Here is an 18,562-nt window from a genome sequence, read left to right as displayed (position 1 = left end):
TATTTTTTTGTTTTGTTTTGTTTTCCTTGCCCGAGGAGATACATTAGAAAAAATATTACTAAGAGCAATGTCAGAATTTATTGTCTATGTTTTCTTCTAGGAGTTTTATGGTTTTAAGTCTTTAATCCATTTTGAGTTTATTTTTGTATATGGTGTAAGAAAGTGGTCTCGTTTTGTTTTTTGCATGTATCTGTCCAGTCATCCCAATGCCATTTATTGAAGAGACTGTCATTACCCCATTGTATGTTCTTGCCTCCTTTGTCATAGATTAAATGACCATATAGGTGTGGGTTCATTTCTGGGCTCTCTATTCTGTTACACTGATCTATGTGTCTGTTTTTATGCCAGTACCATGCTGTTCGATTACTGTAGCCTTGCAGTATACGTTTGATATCTAGTAATGTGATACCTCCAACTTTGGGGCCTTTTGTAGTTCCATATAAACTTTAGGATTATTTGTTGTAGTTCTGTGAAAAATGTCATTGGTGTTTTGATAGGGATTGCACTGAATCTGTAGATTGCTTTGGGTAGTATGAACATTGTATTGATGTTAATTTTTCCTCTCCGTAAGCCCGGTATATGCTTCTATGTATTTGTATCTTCTTCAGTTTCTTTCTTTAGTGTGATAGTTTTCTGAGTATAGGTCTTTTAACTCCTTGGTTAAATTTATTCCTAGGTATTTTATCCTTTTTGATGCAGTTATAAATGGGATAGCTTTTTTAATTCCTCTTTCTGTGAGGTCATTATTGTTGTATAAAAATGTCATCCATTTCTGAATATTAATTTTGTGTCCTGTTACTTTACTGATTCATTTATTAGTTCTAATAGTTTTTTGTGGATTCTTTTTATAGTGCAAAGATAATTTTATTTTATGTATCACTGGCCATGAATTTTTGTCATTAGTTATTGCATAAATCCTGCTTAGTGCCATTATGCAAGTGGCATGACTATTTTATGTCCACAATCACTTCTGTATTTATAGAATTTTTATGATTTACCTAAGGGCATCAGTGAATGTTTCACATTGAGATGCAATCTATCATCCATGATATGTGATGTTTTGTAGATAGCAATGTATTAATAGAAGAGATGTATTTTTAATTATCTTTTCATTTGAGTCACCTTAAATGAAAAATCAATAATTTAGAAGTTCTAAGAGAGATTTTCCAATGCATAGAAATGTTTACAGACAGTAGTAAGATTTTCAGAAACAACTTCCATGTCCACATCCTGTTGTAATTTCTGTACCGTTTTGTTTTCCAGCTGCGTTCCTTTGCATGCAAAAGGGGCCCGGATGAGATGAATGGTTTGCTTGACTTTTTTGATGTCCTGAACTTTCTGTAGTATTTTATTTTTCTTCAACCTGTTTATTATACATTTAGCTTGACGTTTCTGTTTGATCTCTTCGACTCTCTTCATTGCATCGATAGATTTTTTTTTCCACAGCTCTTGCTGGTACTTGACAGGTTCATTTCTACGTTTTTCAAACTCAAATAAATTATCCACTGTAAGCTCTTTACCAGCCGCTTTATGGAATGCTTTTGTCTACCTGACCTTGCGAGAATTGTGCTTCTTTTTAAAGTTTCTATGACACTTGGATTTACAGAATCCGAACACCTTGCAGTTGTTGTGGATGAACATGACACTATGGCTGGGGTATATGGGCCCCTAACAGAAGTAACACTTCTCGATATGCATGTTGAACACGCATGGGGATCCACCATCCAGACGCTGAGTTTGAAAGCTTTTCTGTGGCCTCTTTAGGGTTCTCTAGATGTAGTATCATGTCATCTGCAAATAATGAGTTTTACTTCTTCCTTTCCAATTTGGATGCTGTGGGGACAGGGTCCCAGAGAGCAGTTTCCAGGCTCTCGGCCTCACGTGGAAAGGTGCTAGCTTGGGTAGTATATGGCCATCAGCTGTGACTGGTTGGCCATCAGCTGTTACCGGTTAGCCATTAGCCACTAATATAACTGCCGTGGCTACACTAGGGGGTTGGTGGGTTGGTTGGCAGAGAAGTGGACAGCATATTGTGTGGCTCCTGCTTTCTGTGTCTCCAGCCCAGCCACCAGCGAGACTATAGTGGTATGACTCCCCTATCTGTGGCTCCGTGGGTGTTCCTTTTTGGCCTCACCATGTCCTGCGTTCTTGTGCGGGGAGCGGGAGCTGAGACTGTGTGACAGATGCCTTTTTAAAAATTTTTTCTTGTCTGATTGTTGTTGTTAGGACTTCCAGTACTGTGTTGAATAAAAGTTGCAAGAATGGGCATCCTTGTCTTGTTTGTGATCTAGAAGAAATGCTTGCAGCTTTTCACCACTCAGTATGAGGTTAGCTGTGGGTTTGTCATATACGGCTTTTATTATGTTGAGGTATGTTCCCTTCACTCCCAGTTTGCTGAGAATTTTTGTCATAAATGGATGCTGGATTTTGTCAAGTGCTTTTTCTGTATCCGATGATATGATCATATGATTTTTATCCTTCCATTTTGTTTATACGATGTATCACATTAATTGATTTGTGAATGTTGAACCAGCCTTGCATCATAGGAATAAATCCCACTTATTCATGGTGTATGATCTTTTCAATGTAATGCTGAATTTGGTTGGCTAATTTTGTTGAGGATTTTTGCCTCTGTATTCAGCAGGCATATTGACGTTTAATTTGCTTTTTTGTAATGTTTTTGTCTGGTTTTGTTATCAGAGTAATGCCGGCCTTGTAAAATGAGTTTGGGAGCATTCCTTCCTCTTTAACTTTTTTGAATAGTTTGGGGATAGGTATTAATTCTTACATGAATGTTTGGTAAAATTCACCTGTGAAGCCAGCTAGTCCAGGGCTTTTGTGTTGGGAGGCTTTTGATTACTGATTTGATTTCATGAGTGGTTATTGGTCTGTTCAGATTTTCTGTTTCTTCCTGATTCAGCCTTGGGAGATTGTATGTTTCTAGGAATGTATGCATTTCTTCCAGGTTGCATGACCACTATTTTTAATGGCTGAATAATATTCCATGTAGTGGATTTTTCATAATTCATCTATGTATTTCTTTGTTATTGCATATTTATATTGTTCCTAACTTTACACTATTGTAAATGATAGGAGGAACACTATTAAGTGCAAATATTACCCCCCGAACATTTTGGATTGTGTCTGTAGGATAGTCTCAGAAAAGCAATTACTCTATCAAAAGATACAAACATTTTTTGGCTGTTTTTTTTTTACATATTGTCAAATTGCTTTCTGAAATACCAAAAATGGCAGCTTCTTTATGCTGTTTTACTGTGGATGTTTCTTTTCCCCCCTAAATACCATTTGTTCCTCTGGGAAATTTGGAATCAAAGTCCGTGTGTGTGGTTTTTTTTTTTTTTTTAAGGAGGGCGCAGCTCACAGTGACCCTTGTGGGGATCGAACCAGCAACCTTGGTGTTATTAGCACCACGCTCTAACCAACTGAGCTAACCGGCCTCCCCAAACTCCATGTGTTTTTGATGAAACACATCAAATAGTACTTGATGTGAAAGTCATCATTCGGTTGACTGTGGCATGGGGATACTGTGAGAGAGATGGAGATGAGCATTAGAATTAGCCCCAGAATAGTTAGTGAAATGACAGCAATGCTAACTAATCTGTTTAAAGGGAAGCTCATCAGAAAAATGTGGAACTGTGAGAAAAGTGACACTAGAGAAAATAATTAAAACTAAAATACAATTGTGTACCTTTATTGTATATAAAGTATGTTTTTTTTTTTTTTTTTTGGTTTATCCAGTTAGTACTCCTGTTAGTCATATTACTACCAATATGTTTATTGTCAGATAATGGTATATAGCTTCTATTATAGTCACCATAGCACCCTGGGAGATTTTGGCCACAGCTATGCCATATTGGTCTCAGGCAATAGTACTACCCGGGACGAATTATTTTCTTCAGAGGTCTCTTGCCAGAAACCAACTTGTCCCAAATTACACATTTTTTGTGTGTCTTCATTTTATCCTTGAGAGGCTTTGAGCTTGATTTATTTTTGCGTCCAGCTGACTAGGTTCCACATGGTAAAAAGATAAATCCCAAAAGAAGCTGCTAGACACTTTGCCCCCTCGTCTCTTGAGCAAAACATAAGAAAATAAATTTTATTATTTGAGTATGTATTCTTTATTTAGTGCTTTGGCAGGTACAATAAGTGCTGCATAAGTTGTATGAGACATCAGCTTTGATATCAAGGAGCCTAGTTGGGAAATAAGAGTATAACTCAACAGTTAAAGAATAAATGATACAAAGTAGCATAATTGCTTGTTCAATTATGTGAAACTTTTTTTTTAAATTAAATTTATTGGGGTGACAATTGTTAGTAAAATTACATAGATTTCAGGTGTACAATTCTGTATTACATCATCTATAAATCCCATTGTGTGTTCATCACTCAGAGTCAGTTCTCCTTCCATCACCATATATTCGATCCCCCTTACCCTCATCTCCCACCCCCCACCCCCCTTACCCTCTGGCAACCACCAAACCATGTGCTCCAATTATGTGAAACTTAATGACTATAAGAATTCAAGGAATAGCTACAGTGTAGACTGTAGTGGTTGCTGAAAACCCCATGGTGTTCCCGGTAAGACTGAACTGGATTTGAGTTACATAAAGAGAATGGGGGAGGTGAACCAGGTGAAGCCACCAGTATGAAGAAAGGTGCACAGATAGGAGTGAACACGTTGTGTTCATGGGACAGTGAGATCATCACTCAATAGTGGGGAAGTTTAGGGGAGGAAAGGGGGAATGTGATTAGATTATGGAGGAACTGTAAATGACCCACAATAGTCACTAAGCATAAAACATGCAAGAAAGAATGTATCTTTGGAGGTGGACAGTGTTTTAACTGGCTAAGAAACTGTTTCTCTTGTCCAGGTTGAAGAAATGGCAGTGAACCTGTGGAATTGGGCAGTTACCAAGAGAGTAGGTTTGGTTATAACTGTCGATGACAAAGCTAAATGTACGTATATATTTTGTGATTCATATTGTGAGAAGTAGTCTTACTATATATCAGATTGTGTTCTTGCAGTTTAAATGATATTTTGACCAGTTCTCACATAGAAATTTGTTAAGAGTAAGGGAAACAACCCATAATTAGTGGTTTCTCAAGCACACAGCTTCCTTCAGTTTTAACTGATTTTTCAGAAATTAGCTCCATGTTAATAAAAGTTTAAAAGCATCACTGCAAGAAATAGGCTGCTGGTGAACAACAAAGATAATTAAAGGATGGGGAAATGAGAACTTGAGGAAATGTTAAAGGACACAGATTATCTTCCCCAGAGAAGAGAAGGTCTGGATTCTGAGGGACCGTCAACTATGTAGTAGTTTCCTCTCTCCATTAATAATAGAATGAAAAATGTTGCTACGTGAGGGATTTAGATTTAAAAATCTGTAAAGAATAGTTTCCTCATGAAGTTGGTTGATGAACACTGGACTGAGTTACTGAGAAATTTTTTTTTTTTAACCTGTGAGAGCAAATAAGAATAACAAAACAAAAGCCCCAAACCAAACTCATCTGCTTGGCTACATTAAATGTGGTTCATTGGCAAAGTTCCAGTGCTTTAGCTAAATGGTCATGGTCTAGTGTGGTCACAGTTACTGATTTCCAGCAAGGATGGTGACAGTGAATGCAATTTTGGAAATTACGTTGCTCAATTATAAAGGATACATTGAGGCAACAAATCAAAAGGTGACTCTCTGGACTGCTTGGCTTTGTAAGGATGAATGAATTTTGCCTGTTAGACTCCAGGATAAAAAATTCCAGGCAACATTATGCTTGAGAATCAGGGAAGGAATGGGTTAAAGCTAAATGAACAAGGAAAACAATTCACAAATGCCAGAGGATACAACACTGTGTGTTGTCTAAAGTCAGTTCAAGGATCAAGCTGTGGGCACTGATGGAGCAGAGTAAGGCAGGTGTAAGGAGTCAATCAGCAGGCGTCTAACCAAGATGTTTATAACATAGAAGGGCCCAGAAAAGGCTGCTGAGGAGACAAGGGCAGAGCAGCAGCCGCAGAGGAAACATCTTGGTACTGGAGTAGCATTCTGTCTCGCCCTCTGCTGCCTTTGGCCTGAAAGCTTGTTGGTGATAACTATAAACAGCTGGATCAAGAACGTGGGGATGGGAGCAAAGTTCTTAGACGCAGACATTTCCCACAGCGGGACACTGCTCAAAGCTGAACCAGGATGGGGGGAGCCAAGGAAGTAGTGTTTTCCAAAAAAGTTATTATGATCATTGTGAAATGTTGCTTTGAAGTCAGGGAAGGTGAGCCTTGGTAGTGCAATTTTAGTAAAGTGGTAAGGATACAACAATATGGCAGGGGCTTATGGGGATGAGTGAGTAGCAGGACTGGGATGGAGATGGACCATTGAATTCATGAAGTTAGGCAAGGAAACGAAGAGGAGAAACGAGATGGAGGCTTGAAACAGTGGGGTTGATTTTTTTTCCAAGGGAGGGAGATGGATGTGTTTGAAGGTGTAAGGAGAGCAGTAAATTGAGAGGGAGGTGCTGAAGATATCTTTGGGGAGGGGAAATAATTGAGCTATCAGTGTCTTTGAGAATACTGAAGTAGAAGTAAACTTTGGAAAAATAAACTTTTAGAAACTGGAAATGCAAGACAATGTAAATACACGATTGCAAGTTGTTTTACTGAAAGTTTTTTCCAGAGACAAATCACCTTTGGTAAGGGATGAATAGATTTTACATTTCATGATGGCTAATAAAAATCTGACTCCTTCAGTTGCCCTGTAATTTCAGCTGGGCAAATCTTTTTTCAAACGAATATTCATTAAAAATGGTATTGGCGTAAGTGTTAGTAATGGCTGCTGAGATCTCACATCAAGGTAACTAGTTCAGTTATATGTGAGCTTAACTTTTAAAAAAATTGGATATGTTTTATGATCAAAGAAACTACACAAAGGTTGTAGTTATTCAGACTTTTCTATTTTTAGGGGAACTGAACCGTATCATGAAGACATCTGTATTTTCTAAGTTATACTTGAAGAACTTTTACGTCATCTACAGCATAGCATGTATTTAGAAAGTTTCAATTTAGGAGAATAGTCTAAAACTCATGATGTTCAGAAATTTCATCAGATGTTGAATAGCTTTAGATTTCAATTCACTTAGAATTATTTTGCTGCCAGGTTCATACAAGAGCATCACATGGCATCAGGTGTCTTCAGTGAGTCTTTGGGGCTCAAGAGCTGCAGAAATTAAAATTTGAAAATCAAATATCTGTCTGACTGGAGCATTAAGCAAATGACTCATTTGATAAATCTCAGGTCATTTATTTTGGATAATTGGTGTTTTTTAAAGCCTTTAAAACTCGTATTTTTAGCAGCAAAACTTGTTTCACTTCACTGCTCTTTTCTCTTTATAGGTGTATAGGAAAGGAGAATGAATGTTTTGTGTTCATGATCTAATTACTGTTTTGCAGTACGGCATGTTGCTTGCAGGTTGATGTCGATGTGTGAAGGTTCAGCTGCTTCCGAAGAAGCTCTTCGAAGACAGATTTTGGTAAGTCCTGATTAAGTGACGAGAACGTGCCGCTGCAGTGAGCTAGTGGTTAGTCCTCTGAAGGTGCTTGGAGTTGGTGTAAACCTGGAGGGAGTCTGTATCCTTTAGTGCTATCCCGGTTTCTTTTATGATGATTATATCTGTTACAGTGAAAGGTCTCAGCAGTATTATAGTTGTCATTACAGTGATTCAGTGGACTAAATATTGAACTTATAATTCAGGATTTATGAAAAGTAATGAAAGTAATAAAAGGTAATAGTTCTCTGCTCCATCCCTCCTTACCCTGGAAAAATGATTTCAAAAACAGTTTAAGAATTTTTTGCTCTTTTATTCTTAGACTATATCCCACTAGGGATTTACAGTCAAAAGATTGTTTTAGTATTATTAAAATATTGTTTTAAAATTACTTGAAATAATTTCTTTCTCTGTGATTAAGCCATCGACTTGATATATAGTTAAGTTCAATTTCTTTTATTTGCTTTTGATTTCTAGCAATTGCTTTCCCCCCATGTTGATTGAATTTTGTTCTGTAATTATGTAAACTATTTCCATGGTTTTGAAGTCAAATCTAGTCAAGAAAGTATATTCAGATAAGTCTAGCTTCTATCTCTGTCTTCTCCACGCTGTTCTCTCCCTGTCCCTGTAGTTAACTATTTTATTTTATTGTTTATCCTATTTTTAATTTTTAATTTTCAATTATTGTTCACATTCAATATTCTATTAATTTGAGGTAAACAGCATAGTGGTTAGATATTTATATAACTTACGAAGAGATCCCCCCAATAGGTGCAGCCCCCTGACACCATGTATAGTTATTTCCTTTTGGTTTTTAAATATAAGCAAACAGGTATGTATTCATATCTCCCAAGCCCCAAGGTTCTTAGATAAATGATAGCATTCCATATATACACTTTTCTTTAAACATTACATTCTAGTGATTACTCCATGGCAGTACAAAAAGACAGTCCTCATTTTTGACAGTCACCTAATGTTTAATTGGTGCATGTACCTTATTATATTCAACCAGCCCTCTTCGATGGCCATTTGTGTGCTGTAACAAAGTGCCTCATGCGTATGTCTTTTCCCATTTTAAGGTTGTTACTTGTAACCATTTCTGCTTTCATTTCTCCTGGTTATCTCCATCTATCTTAATCATATGTATGCTTGTATTACTGTTTTAGTTTGCTAGAGCTGCCATAACAAAATACTACAGACTGGGTGGCCGAAACAACACAAATTTATTTTCTCACAGTTCTGGAAATTAGAAGTCCAAGATCAAGGTGCTGGCAGGGTTGGTTTCTTCTGAGGCCTCTCTCCTTGCCTTGCAGATGGCAGTCTTCTCGCCTTGTCTTTGTATGGCCTTTCTGCTGTGTGTGTACATCCCTGGCGTCCATTTGTGTGTCCACATTTCCTCTTATAAAAACACCAGTCTGGCTGGATTAGGGCCCACCCTACTGTACGCATTTTAACTCCATCACCCTGTTAAAGGCCCATCTCCAAATACAGTCACGTTCTGGGGTCCTGGGAGTTAGAACTTCAACATAGGAATTTTGAGGGGGCACAATTTAGACCATCATAATTAAATGTTGTTGTTTTTTAAATTGAATGTATTGGGGTAACAATGGTTAATAACATTATATAACTTTCAGGTGTAAAATTTTATAATACATCATTTGTATATCCATTGTGTGCTCAACACCCACTCTAATCTTCTGTCACCATATTATTTGGCCTCCATTGTCCTCTTCATCCTCCCCTCACCTCCCTTCCCCTTTGGTAACCACCAAATTGCATGTGTGCATGAGTTTGTTTGTTTGCTCGTTTGTTGCTTTTTGTTTATATCCCACATATGAGTGAAATCATATGATTCTTGTCCTTTTCTGTCTGACATATTTCACTTAGCATGATAATCTCAAGATCCATCCATGTTGTCGCAAATGGCAGTATTTCATCCTTTCTTATGGCAGAGAAGTATTCCATTGTGTATATATACCACAACTTCTTCATCCATTCATCTATCGAAGGACATTTTGGTTGTTTCCATGTCTTAGCCACCGTAAACAAAGCTGCAATGAACATTGGAGCACACGTGTCTTTATGTATAAACATTTTCAGATTTTTGGGGTAGATACCCAGGAGAGGGATTGCTGGGTCATATGGCAATTCTATTTGTAATTTTTTGAGGAACCTCCACACTGCCTTCCATAGCGGCTGCACCAGTCTGCATTCCCACCAACAGTGTATGAGGGTTCCTTTTTCTCCACAGCCTCTCCAACACTTGTTATTACTTGTCTTGTTGATGAAAGCCATTCTGACAGGTGTGAGGTGGTATCTCATTGTGGTTTTTATTTGCATTTCCCTAATAGATACTGAAGTTGAGCATCTTTTCATGTATCTGTTGGCCATTTGTATGTCGTCTTGGGAGAAATGTCTCTTCAGGTCCTCTGCCCGTTTTTTAATTGGATTGTTTGTTCTTTTGTTGCTGAGTTGTATGAGTTCTTTATATATTTTGAATATTAGCCCTTTATTGGAAATATTATTTGCAAATATCTTTTCCCACTCATTTGGTTGCCTTTTTGTTTTGTTGATGGTTCCTTTTTAGTGCAGGAGATTTTACTTTGATGTAGTCCTGTTCATCTATTTTTGCTCTTACTTCCCTTGCCTTTGGTGTCAAATTGTTAAAATCATCTCTAAGACCAAGGTCCATAAATTTGGTACCTATGTTCTATGTATTTTATTGTTTCAGGTCTTATGTTTAGGTCTTTAATCCATTTTGAATTAATTTTGGTACACGGCGACAGAGCAGTCTAGTTTCTTTCTTTTGCATGTGGCTTTCCAATTTTCCTAGCACCATTTATTGAAAAGGCTTTCCTTTCTCTATTGTACATTTTTGGCTCCTTTGTCGAAAATTAGTTGTCTATATTTATGTGGGTTTATTTCTGGGATCTTAATTCTGTTCCATTGGTCTGTGTGTCCGTTTTTCTGCCAATATTATATTGTTCTGATTATTATAGTTTTGTAGTATAGTTTGAAGTCAGGTACCTCTAGTTTTTGTTCTTTTTTTCTTGAGATTATTTTGGCTATTTGGGGTCTTCTGTGGTCCCATACAAATTTGAGGATTTTTTTTTGGTTCTATTTATATTTCTGTGAAAAATGCCATTGGGATTTCGATGGGGATTGCATTAAATCTGTATATTACTTTAGGTAATATGACCATTTCAACAATGTTAATTCTTTCAATCCATGAACACAGAATATCTTTCCATTTCTTTGAGTCTTCAATTTCTTTCAGTAATGTCTTGTAGTTTTCAGTGTATAGGTCCTCCACATCCTTTAAGTTTATTCCTAGGTATTTCATTCTTTTTGTTGCAATTTTAAATTGGATTTCTTTTTCTGGTTTTTAAATTTCGTTTTAATGATATTTCATTGTTAGTATATAAGAGCCCAATGGATTTTTGTATATTGAATTTGTATCCTGCAGCTTTACTGTATTTGTTTATTATTTCTAATAGTCTTTTGGTGGAGTCTTTAGGATTCTCTATATATAGAATCATGTCATCTGCAAATAGTGACAGTTTTACTTCTTCCTTCCCAATCTGAAAGCCTTTTATTTCTTTCTCCTGCCTGTTCCTCTGGATAGAACTTCCAGTTCTGTGTGAGTAACAGTGGCAAGAGTAGACATCCTTGATTCATTCCTGATCTTAGGGGAAAAACTTTCAGATTTTTACCATTGAGTATGGTTTTAGCTGAGGGTTTGTCATATGCAACCTTTGTTATGTTGAGGTATGTTCCTTCTATACCCAATTTGTTGAATGTTTTTTATCATGAAAGGGTATTGTATATTGCCAAATATATAATATCCTTTTTCTGCATCTATTGATATGATCATATGATTTTTATCTTTTATATGTTAATGTGGTGTATAACATTGATCGATTTGCATATGTTGAACCATCTTTATGCCCCTGGGATGAACTCCACTTTATCGTGATATATTATTTTCTTAACGTATTGTTGTGTTTGATTTACTAGCATTTTGTACAGGATTTTTGCATCTATATTTATCAGAGACACTGACCTGTAATTTTTTGTATGTGTTGTTCTTGCCTGGTTTTGATATCAAGGTAATGTCAGCCTTGTAAAATGAATTAGGAAGTATTGTCTCTTCAATGTTTAAAAGACTTTGAGAAGGATAGGTATTAAATCTTCTTTGACTGTTTGGTAGAATTCACTAATGAAGCCATCTGGTCTTGGACTTTTGTTTATTTGGGGAGGTTTTTGATTACTGTTTCAATTTCATTACTATTAATTGGTCTATTTAGATTTTCTGTTATACTTCTTCATGATTCAGTCTAGGAAGGTTATACATTTCTAAGTAGTTGTCCATTTCTTATAGGTTATTGAATTTGGTAGCATATTGCCTTTCATAGGATTTTTGTGTAATCCTTTGTATTTCTGTGCTGTCTATTGTAACTTCTCCTTTATTTCTGATTTTATTTATTTGAGTCTTGTCATTTTTTTTCTTTAGTGCGTCTAGCCAGAGGTTTCTCAATTTAGTTATCTTTTCAAAGAACCAGCTCTTTGTTTCATTAACTTTTTCCATTATCTTTTTGTTCTTCATTTCATTCTGCTCTAATTTTATTATTTCCTTACTTCTACTGACTTTGGGCTTTGTTCATTCTTTTTCTAGTTTTTTAAGGTGTGATATTAGATTGATTATGTAATATTTTTATTGTTGCTTGAGGTAGACCTTTAATGCTATAAACTTTCCTCTTAATACAGCTTTTGTTGCATCCCCCAAATTTTGATATGTTGTATTTTCATTTTCATTTGTCTATCTTTTGATTGATCCCTTTCATTTCTTATTTGACACAATAGTTGTTCAGTAGCATGTTGTTTAACTCCACATATCTGTTGTTTTTCCAGCTTTCTTCTTATAATTAATTTCCAGTTTCATACTGTTGTGGTTGGAAAATATACTTGGTATGATTTCAGTCTTCTTAAATTTTTTGAGACTAGTTTTGTGCCCTAAAATGTGGTCCATCCTTGAGAGTGTTTCTTGGGCACTTGAGAAGAAGGTGTATTCTGTCATTTTGGGTTGGAGAGCTATATAAATATAGCATATACCCATGTGGTCTAATGTGTCATTTAAGGCTAATATCTTTTAAAATGACTTTCTGTTTCGATGATCTATGGGGTAGTCAGGTCCCCTACTATAACTGTATTTTTCTCAGCTTCTTCATTTAGGTCTGTTAGTAATTGCTTTATATATATTGCTTCCAGGTTGGGTTCATATATTCTGAGGGTGCCAAAAAAATGTATACAAGGGGACACTTTGGTCAACGTTGCTCAAGCCGTAGTTGGTTATAATCAGAAGTGTGGACACTGATGGTAACAACTTTGAGCACCTCTTGTAATTGTAGACATCAAACGTGACTTGTATTCACCTTTTGTTATTGGTATATATTGAGAATTACAATTTAATACAGTTTTCCTTTCTTAAAATGTGTATACATTTTTTGGCACCCTCTGTATATATACATACATATACATTTACATACATATATATGTATATATATCGTCTTCTTGATGAATTGTCCTATCATTATAAAATGTCCACCTTTGTCTCTTGTTACCTTTTTTATCTTGATCTCTATTTTGTCTGATACAAGTACAGCTATACTCACTTTTCTCTCGATGCCATTTGATTGGAGTATCATCTTCCACCCCTTCACTTTGAGCCTATATTTGTCTTTGTAGCTGACATGCACATCCTGAAGGCCACATATAGTAAGGTCTGTTTTTTATATAGTAAGGTCTGTTTTTTTAACCTATCCCACTACTCTGTGCCTTTTGATTGGTACGTTCATTCCAGTTACATTTAGGGTGATTATTGTTATATGAGTACTTACTACAGACATTTTACCTTTTGTTTTCTGGTTGTTCTGTATCTCCAATGTTACTTTTCCCTTGTGTTTCTGCCTGCTAAATTTTTCTTTTTCATTTTTTTAAACATTATTTTAAAATTAAAGTTTATTGGTGTGACAATGTTTAATAAAGTTACATAGGTTTCAAGTGTACAATTCTGTAATAAATCATCTATATATCACATTGTGTGTTTACCACCCAGAGTCAGTTCTCCTTCCATCTGTCTGCTATTTTAGTTTGGTGGTTTTCTATGATTTTTTTCTTCTGTTTCCTCTTTCCTCATTATCTGTCTCAGTTCTAGATTTTTGTTTTGTGGTTATCATCCGGTTTATATAAAAAGGTTTCATACCTACTATAGTCCTTTTTCTGATGTTTGCATCTTAACTTCATTCACCTGTACAAGTTCAGTCCTTTTCCCTCTCCCCTTTTATGTTTTTGTTGTCATAAGTTATCCCTTATTATGCTATGTGTTTGTTTCCAAATTGCAGAAGCTGTAATCTTTTTAAAAATGCTTTCCCCCCTTTAACTTTTATGTTTTAATTAAGTGTTTAATACCCTATTCTGAAATAAAGTTGTTGTTTCCTGCTTTTGTCTGTCATCTCACTCACAGTTTTATATCCTTTTATATTTTTGTTTCAAGTAGAAGAGCTCCGTTCAACATTTCTTGTAATGCGGGTCTTGTAAATTCCCTCAGCTTTTGATTATCTGGAAAAGCCTTTATTTCCGTTTCATGTCTAAAGGATAACTTTGCTGGACATACTATTCTTGGCTGGTGATTTTTCTCTTTCAGTAATTTGAATATTTGATTCTACTTTCTCCTAGCTTGTAAAGTTTCTGCTGAAAAATACAATGATAAACTAACGGGATTTCTTTGATAGGTTACAAATTTTTTTCCTTTGGTGCCTTGAGACGTCTTTCTTTGTCATTTACTTTTGACAGTTTTAATATAATGTGTCTTGGAGAAGGTCCTTTTGCATTGCGACAATTAGGTATTCTGTTAGCCTCTTGAATTTGAGGGTTCATTTCTTTCTCTAGGTTTGGGAAGTTCTCATTGATTAGTTTGAATAGGCTGTCAGTTCACTTCTTCTTCTCATTCTCCTTCTGCTTCTCTTCTCTTCTCCTCTGTCATACTCATTATTCTTATATTTCTCTTTCTAATGGAGTCAGATAGTTCTCAGAGAGTTCTTCCATTTTTTGAAAAAAGTTTCAGTTCGCTCTTCTTCCACCTCAGTTATTTCTGTCTTCAAGATCACTGATTCTCTCTTTCATCTGGTCTTCTGTATTTCTCTTGCTCTCTAATTAATTCTTCATCTCATTTATTGAGTTTTTCAGGTCTTGAATTTTTGCAGCTTTGTTTTTTTCCCTGGTAATGGGTGGCTGCTAGATCGTGGCCACTACACCTCTGTGCTGCTTCTCTGCCCCGTTACTGGGTTTAGCTGCAGGAGGTGCTGGCCACTGAGGCTGGGTTCTAGTTCTGCCATTATGGACCTTTGTGATTCTCAGCATAGGCTGCAACCCAACACTTCCACAACCATGTCAGCTGGGGCCATAGTTAGCACTGGACTGTATCTGCAGCTCCCATCTCTGTCCTTCCCCTCATCCTGCCTCCTCTGCTCATTCTGAATTGCCTACCTGCACTTATCTCAATCTGTGGATCCCTCAGATGTGTTTGTGTGTTTAGCAGGGAATCCTTTGTTGAATTTAGTTGTCCAACTTACTGTAACTTTAAAGGGAGAACCCAAGAGGTGGGGTCATCATGGTGCTTAAATCACTCTCAAATCTTGTTTCATCAGCTTATATGATCTGTTTTTTTGTGGTATGATAGATGAAGATTTATCTCATATTTTCTTATATTACCCCTTACTCTCCCCTTTTGTTTTTGTTAGTTAAATTATACTATTTTTAATTTATCTGATGGCTACTTTTTGAAAGTTTAAATAACATATTTTAAGTTTTTATTTCCTTTTCCATCAATTGTGGAGAGTGTCTTTACTTTCCACTCTGAAGTATTAGTACCTTTACCATTCTCTCTACTTTTACTCGCCTTTAACCTTCCAACTTTTGTCACCTCTAACACTTGCATTTTTGGCTTTGTTGACTTCAAAGAATGAAAACTAAAAGGAACATTTTATTGATTGTGACTACTGTTTAATTCTGTGGATAATAATGATATGTCTCTTTATGTTTCCATATGCTTGCTCTCTTAATTTTATTTCCTCAGGTATTCTTCTGTTTGTTGAGTATGATGTCCTTTCATAGTATTGGTTTCACTCAATTCCTTGGTAGCTTTCTGCAAATATCGTGTCACACAAGTTACTATAATCTGAATCCCGTTACTGATGGAGAGAGATAGGACTGGATGTTTTGCATTGACCTGGGTTGTTAGCCACCTGGAACTCTATTTTTCTCCAGGCTTAGTGATTGTACTCACTGTTCCCCCCTGGGGAGGAGGGAGAAGATACCTCTTGTGGGGAATTGAGCTGCCTGATACTCCTACTGTTCACATCCAGAATATTTCCACATTTTGCATTTTTGTGAATTTTGGTATGTGAGTGAATTTTAGCTTCATCCCATTTGCTGTCTATTTTTCAGAAGTTTCTCATTCATGCAGGTCAACTGAAAATGCCCCTTATTTTCCAGGACTCTTATTGAATAAGAAAAATACGTATACATTTTCCCTTATTTGTAGAGAATATATATAAATCCCTAAAAATCACACATATATGTAAAATATGTGATATACATATTATAATGTGTATGTGATATCACATATATCCTGCGTAGGGATTTGTAGTATATAAAATTTATAGTAAAATTTATAATATGTTTATATACTATACAAAAATTTATCATAAAATGTATAGTATGTAAAATTATATATGTAAATATATCCATACAATTTCTAGGGATTTACTGTAGAAAGGGTGGCTGTAGTGTGTGCTCAATCCTCCATCTTGCCTATATCTTGATTCAGTCCTTGTTTGCTTCTATAGCATTTGTGCATAGTACATATCAACTATTTATTTAGATGTCTGTCAGTTGTGATACTGGGAGTTCCTTCAGGGATCCTGGCATATAAAGGATACTTAATGAACATTTGTTGGATTAATAAAAATTTTATTAGAGATGTAATTAAAAACTAGATCCCACATGTGTTGACTTGTAGTTTAAGGCTTAACATATTTCTTCAAGTATGTGAAGCATTAATTTTTCAAAACTTTATCTTCCTATCTAAATTATCCCAATGTTGTCTTTTAATATTTCCTTAGAAGATGTTTTCAAGTCTATTAATTTTTTATTCTTGCTTTTCTTAAGACTGTTTCTCTTACAGAGTTCAAAGCAAAACACAGAACTGTAATAAATGCTGTTACATTTTTTGTTTTCTGTGGATTACACTACTGAATATGGAGAGAAAGTTAGATATTTTCCCTAGTACTCTCCTCAACCAGTTTGGAGGAGGTGTAATTTTTTTAAAACAAATTATTTTCTAGGGACAGCTGGTTGGCTCAGTTGGCTAGAGCGTAATGCTCATAACATCAAGGTTGCCGGTTCGATCCCCGCATGGGCCACTGTGAACTGCGCCCTCCACAAGTAGATTGAGATAACTACTTGACTTAGAGCTGATGGGTCCTGAAAAAACACACTTAAAAAAATAAATAGAAGTTAAAAAAAACATTATTTTCTAATTTCTGTCTTCCAGATGACTATGAAAACAGGAAAAGGATGGGTGGATGTTGGAAATCCTGTGATGGCTGATGAATTTTTTCAAGCTACCATGGCTGTAAGTTACCACTTATTTTTAGTTGTGGCAATTATTAGTAATAGTTGCAGTGATTTTTATTATTTTATCGTGTTGTTGTTTTATTTTCCAGGGTCTGGAACAATTATATAACAATATAATGCAGAAGAGCTCCACTGAGGCCCACCTGACTGCGCAGAAGATTGCTGTGGAGAGAGACGTTTTCAAAGTGCTTTCGTACCAAGCAGAGTCGGTAGGTATCATAGTCACCAGGACCTTAGAGCAAGGCATTTTGTACGTATATATGCAAAAGTGATGAGATGTAACCTATTAGAAAAAGGTCAGGTGTCACTGGCATTTTCGAAGATGTTATTTGACCCTTTTTATCTCCGTTTCATATCTGAAGGTAGCATTACTGATAGTGATTGATTATCTGTGTGGGGGTGGGTGAGGTTGGAAAAACTGATATATAACTAAATATCATTTTAACACTGCATGTCATGTTTATCATTTATCTATGGCAGTAGCCTCTATTTGAAACACCTGTCTCTGTTTGTGACTCGCTTACATTCACAGTCTGCCTAAAATATTTGCCTGAAATGAGCCTTCTCATTTGCAATTGTTCTGAGTTTTTGCTGATGTTTTCTAAAAGTCGGCCGCTATCAGTGTTCAAAGTTGTACTTTACCTCTGTTTGGCTTTTGGGTTTCCTCCATTTATCACTATACAGTTAGGTGTGCATTTTTAGTTGATAAAATGTAAGCTGTGATGAGTTTGTGTTCTGTAATTATGAAATTCTAGAAATGAAAGACCTTAAACATCATTTAGTATAATCCTCTTATTTCTATTTTTAACATATTTATTGAGATATAATTCATATACTATAAAATTCACACATGTAAAATGTACAGTTCAATGGCTTTAGTATATTCAAAGAATTGTGCAATCTTTGCCACCATCTAAGTTTAAAATATTTTCATCACCCCAAGAAGAAACCCCCTACCTGTTACCAGTCACTCCCCATTCCTCCCGACCCTACCCCTGTCAACCACTAATCTGCTTTCTATCTGTATAGGTTTACCTGTTATGGACATTTCGTATAAATGAAATCATAACAATAAATACTAGTGTGTGATGAGCTTCTTTCACTAGCATGTTTTCAAGGTTAATCCATGGAGTAGCATGTATCAGTACTTCATTCCTTTTTATGGCCAAATATTCCATTGTATGGATAGACTACATTTGTTTATCCATATATTCATGGATATCTGAGTTGTTTTCAATTTGGGGCTATTATGAATAATTCTACTTTGAATATTCATGTACACAGTTTTTGTGTACATGTTTTTATTTCTCTTGGA

General features: G+C 35.8%; 1 protein-coding gene and 1 pseudogene across 1 annotated transcript in view; one reads left to right on the top strand and one right to left on the bottom strand.

The window, feature by feature from the left end:
- Positions 1 to 18,562, top strand: part of TEX11 (testis expressed 11) — a 139,749-nt gene that overhangs the window by 8,819 nt on the left and 112,368 nt on the right. Inside the window, exons 3-6 of the mRNA XM_019747905.3 lie at positions 4,893 to 4,977; positions 7,457 to 7,536; positions 17,165 to 17,245; positions 17,337 to 17,456. Coding sequence (XP_019603464.3) covers positions 4,893 to 4,977; positions 7,457 to 7,536; positions 17,165 to 17,245; positions 17,337 to 17,456 — 366 coding nt within the window. The remainder of the gene's footprint in view (positions 1 to 4,892; positions 4,978 to 7,456; positions 7,537 to 17,164; positions 17,246 to 17,336; positions 17,457 to 18,562) is intronic.
- Positions 1,153 to 1,698, bottom strand: LOC109455951 (putative ribosome biogenesis protein RLP24 pseudogene; annotated as a pseudogene).

This window comes from Rhinolophus sinicus, chromosome 18 (genome assembly GCF_057876585.1).
Source record: "Rhinolophus sinicus isolate RSI-liver-muscle chromosome 18, RSI-T2T, whole genome shotgun sequence".
Lineage (NCBI taxonomy): Eukaryota > Metazoa > Chordata > Mammalia > Chiroptera > Rhinolophidae > Rhinolophus > Rhinolophus sinicus.
The sequence above is the reverse complement of the archived record's forward strand: the minus strand, read 5'-3'. Positions and strand labels throughout refer to the sequence as shown.